A 5,000-nucleotide genomic window follows, 5' to 3' on the forward strand; every position below is an offset into this window, starting at 1 on the left:
TCAACACGGTTCATTTACCCAACACTGTTAGGGAGGTTAATGCACAGGGAACAAATTTACTCAACATGGTTCATTTACCCAACACTGTTAGGGAGGTTAATGCACAGGGAATGAATTTACCCAACACGGTTCATTTACCCAACACTGTTATGGAGGTTAATGCACAGGGAATGAATTTACCCAACACTGTTAATTTACCGATTTATCCTTAATTTACCCAACGTTGCTCCATCTCTGGAAGACCTTCAGAGCTACCCTGATGATGACAGTGCAGGTTCCACAGCTTTTGAAGGGAGTGGCACACCTCAACTAAAATGGCAGCCATCTGAACTATTGCGAGGAGTGTTCATGACTGGAACAGGACAGGTCTGGTCAGCTTGGGGGAGGTTGTGTGGTCAGACAGGGGCAGCCGTGGCTTACCGGTTAGGGCTTTGAGCTTGTAACCGGAGGGTTGTCGGTTCGATCCCTGACCAGTCCACCACTGAAGTGCCTTTGAGCAAGGCACCTAACCCCTCACTGCTCCCCGAGCGCTGCTGTTAGGCAGGCAGCTCACTGCTCTGGGTTAGTGTGTGATTCACCTCACTGTGTGCTGTGTGCGTTCACTAATTCACGAATTGGGATACATTTATCAAAAAAGTATATATACTTATACAAAGGGTTCCAGTTTCATACTGACCGCTGTGCTCGATGGGTGGGAAGAGGCATTCGGCTGGAGAGGAGGAGAGATACAGCACGGCTTTCTCCAGCAGGTCACACAGAACTGGAGATGGAAAACACAAGAGGAAAGGGTTAAGTGAATGTCTCTTTTCTCTCTCTCTCTCACAAACACACACACACCTGTGCATGAAGAGCAACATGACTCAGTCACTTTAATCTTTTGTTGCCTTTTTTTCCGGAGAAATGAATATTCATGCAGACAAACTGAGTTAACAGTACAACATAGCTTTCATCAGTTCGAAGTACAAATACACAAACCACCAAATGAGTGAATGCTCACACACAGACACACAGACACAGACACAGACACAGACACAGACACACACACACACACACACACACACACACACACACACAGGGATAGTGGAGCATAGAGAGATGGAGAGAGAGAGAGAGAGAGACAGAAAGAGAGAAAGAGAGGGAGTCTGAAGAGGCCTGAGAGACCCAGGCCATCACCAGATTAGAGGTAATCAGCCATACCATTCACATATAGAGAATAGCAACTCCGTGGAGAGACTGAGCCCCTGATTTGACAGCCACAATTTTCATCAGCTTCCCTCTTTGATGCATTTACAACATAAGATCTGAAGAAAAAAAAAAAACTGAAAATGGGGGAAAAAAAGAAAAATCTGGAAATCTCTCTGCCTGAGCGACATAAAGCCCCTTTGACAAGCCATACAGTTAACGGACGGGTTTGGATGAATTAAACGCATCCCATCAGAGACTAATACCTCATGGCTTCATCAGCAGAAGTGAATAGCAGCTAATTAGCTATGGCTATGAGAGAGAGGGAGTAATCTCTAACAGTCATGGGCTCAGTCACACAGAGAGAGGCAAAGACTCATGACCCCAACGGATGGGTCTCTCTGAAAGGAATTTCAGTGTTTGATGATAAGTGTTGCTGATGAAAACATTGCAGAGATGTGTGTGTGTGAGCTGTCAAAGAGATTCTTCAGGCACTCTAACAGCTGCAGGCAATCTGGGGGCCTACTGTATAAGGCTGTATAAAAAAAAGTGGACTTTCTTGAAAGTTCGTACCAACTCCCATCTTTTGATAGATCTGTGCAAACAACTACATTTCTGGTTTAACCTTTTGAAAATCTGGCGAGTGATCAAAAGCTACTGTCAGCATTGAGACACGGCATGTAAAGACGTCTCCTTCCAACGGGTCCACGAACGATGTCAATTTCGATGATGAATGGCTGGCCTCGGAGCCGAGATAAGGGAGCTAAAAATGTATTCTTTTCAGTCGAATATATTCTTGTCGGTGTTAAGGGTACGTTGTAAATGTCAGCGATGAAAAGCGTGTGTCTGTGCGGAGCCCTAGCCGGGTGGAGACGTGCCCTCTTCCCCTGGCATGAACGGGCAGCCGACGGGCAGACAGAGAGACCCCCCTGACTCCCTCTATTGTTGGAGCCCAGCGACACGCCCTGCATGGGGCCTATCAGTTCATCTGCGCAGAAATGGACGGGCTCATTTGATGCCAGGGAGTTCACACGGAGAGCAGAAGGCCCATTAGCTATGAATCTGACACACGCTTAATGGACTCGGAAATGTCAAAGTGGCCACGGTGCAGAAAAAGGGTGTTGTTCTTGTACGCCGTCCAAGTTCGCAGCTACAGTTGGGATAAGCATATGTCTTTGTCTCATTGCCCAGGCCTCGCTTTCATTAATTCAACTGTTGACAGTAATTTGCAAACAGAAACGGGAGAAGAGCTACAGTACACTTCACACATGCAGGTGGGCCTATTTAGTCCTACTGTACCTCCACTGAAGCAAGGCAAAACCACTTCACTTACACGGCGCATTTCATACACGAGGCTAATGCAATGTGCTTCACATAAACAAAAGCAATGGATAGTGAATAACAAACAAAACAAACAAGCATAAAAGGGCAATAGTTTAAAACGACATACTTTAGAATAATCAAAAGACATAAAAACCCAGTGTGCATCTGATTACCAGGGAGTGCATTTGATACGTTTGCAGAGAGCATCTGAGAACAGTTCGGTCTTATCTCTAGACAGCATTTTTGATGTCATCTGGAACTTTGTTGCAAAGCTGAAACTGCACAGCAGCTGAAAGCTGCTTCACCATGTTTAGCTCTGACAGCGGGTTCCGACAGCGAGTTTCACACAATGCACATCCCACACTCTGCGCAGGGTTTAGTCTAAATCAACAAATCTGACATAAATCAAAACAAACTCCGAAAGACGTACAAAAAAAAAAAAATCCCTAAAAAACAATGTTCCAGATGTTATTTTCTCCAGCAGAAGTCCTACCGTTTCCGGTGATGACACTGGCCTTGGTGGTCATCACTTTGCAGTAGAGCCTCCTACAGCTGTCCATCCAGCTGTCGTCCAGCTGTGCATCCTTCGAGGAGGCCAGGAAAGCACTTAGCTCAGACTCTGCTCACACACACACACACACACACAGATATGCACTGACACCTCTTGCAACTACTTGTGTTTTCATTCGGATCCAAGTTGTCAAACGCCATGCGTACACAGGGAGGCTAGATTATCAACATAGATTAAAGTGTTCAAAAATGACTAGTGGGCTTCCTGATGTACACAGGCAAAGCCAACGGATAACTAAACACTGCTGATTGAATCAATCTGCTGTGTCAGTGCAGTTTTGTATGAGGCATTAAAATACACATTAGAAAGAGCACTTTAAGCCAGATTCTGCAAATTCAGGACTCTTGCCAGCGTGTAAATGTAATCATTTTAAAGCCTACGCTCAAGGGATGCATTAATTAAGGTGAAAGGTAAAGGCATTTCTCGTCTCTCAACATTCAGCTTTGGACTCCAGTGTGAAATTCATTGGAATAGATGAACAACGTCTCCGTATGGATTTGGTTTCCATTTGCAGTGTAACACCACTAGCCAGGCTGACCCCAGACCGATTATCACATCTCAAATGAGATTGACAATTGGTCTGGGGATCCTTCATTCATTTCCCATTTCCAAGGGGAGTAACCAACAGTGAAATTGAACTTGAATTGGTACATCAAAGTCCTGCCAAATCTTTTCGGAAGTACAGAGAGCTCATCTTTCCTGTAGATGAAGGTGTCTGATGCAGTTGTTAGCTCAATACCAAAGAAAATACAGATCTATGTCGTTTAACAATGATGCCATCAGTGCAGCCACTGGCAGTGTTCAACACACAGCTAACAGTAGTTCTCTGTCTGTCATCATATTAAGCTCTGCTCCAATGGGAGCGATGCCAAACGGATCTGTTGAGCAAAGCTATTACATCAGTTCTGCAAACTGTTAATTAGAAAAAATAACTTGGTCAAACAACATTGAGTCTATCATATCATTTTAATCTCAGGTGTGTTCAAGCCTCTACAGATGCTTCCAAACATCGCCCTGTTTTAACAAGCTTCATTCATACGTTTCAGATAAAGGTATTATTTTTCACTGCTTTACGTTTGGGGGCTCATCTCAAGTCAATAAATCATCCATCATTCAGTCAGCTACATATACGGAGTTAAACATAGCTGTATTACTCAGCAGTCCTGTAATGGAACAAGTAGACAAGGTTAACCATTTCTGCAGTTGATGGTTGTATAATTACCTCTGCCAAGGATGTTTTCACCGGGGTTTGTTTGTTTGTTTGTTTGCATGTTTGTCTGTTTGTCTGTTTGTTAGCAAGATAACTCAAAAATTTAACATTTTGGGAGTGATCCGTAATTCCGTCGGGCTTCCGGAGGCGTTTATCTATTTCCCTTAGTGGTGTAATGGCATGGTATGGCCACGTGGTGGCGATCTGAATAATTTAGGTTCAAATGTATGACGACCTGGGAAGAACAATGCAGGCAGAGGTCTGCGCTCTCTGAGTGCTTTTCTAGTTTAAGAAGTTCTCTTCTTACCTTGCCTGCCCCTGGAGGTCTTTGGCCCGTCGAGGATGTAGTGCCTAGGCACCGGGTAGGAGCAGAACATGGGCCAGGGGTACGGATCACTCCCCTGCAACAGCAAGAACACCACTGAGTCCCTCGTATGCACACCCCAACACACACACACACACACACACACACACACACACACACACACACACACACACACACACACACACACACACACGCACACGCACACGCACACGCACACACACACACACAAACTGGATGTTAGCAAATGTGATCATTGCACCTAACAGGCCTCAGGGTTGCAGTTCATTATAAATTCAAAAGCCTTTATCTGAATCCCACTGGCATGAAGTACAGAATCCATTGGCAGTGTACTGTAAGTCTGAGATTGATGCTTACAGGTTGAAACCTCA

General features: G+C 44.8%; 1 protein-coding gene across 1 annotated transcript in view; it reads right to left on the reverse strand.

The window, feature by feature from the left end:
• tbc1d32 (TBC1 domain family, member 32) overlaps positions 1 to 5,000 on the reverse strand; it is a 74,201-nt gene that overhangs the window by 19,074 nt on the left and 50,127 nt on the right. The window contains exons 26-28 of the mRNA XM_062551257.1: positions 4,594 to 4,687; positions 2,999 to 3,124; positions 677 to 760 (exon numbers count right to left, since the gene is read on the reverse strand). Of these exons, the coding sequence (XP_062407241.1) occupies positions 677 to 760; positions 2,999 to 3,124; positions 4,594 to 4,687 (304 nt within the window). The remainder of the gene's footprint in view (positions 1 to 676; positions 761 to 2,998; positions 3,125 to 4,593; positions 4,688 to 5,000) is intronic.

This window comes from Sardina pilchardus, chromosome 12, assembly GCF_963854185.1.
Source record: "Sardina pilchardus chromosome 12, fSarPil1.1, whole genome shotgun sequence".
NCBI classification, from domain to species: domain Eukaryota; kingdom Metazoa; phylum Chordata; class Actinopteri; order Clupeiformes; family Clupeidae; genus Sardina; species Sardina pilchardus.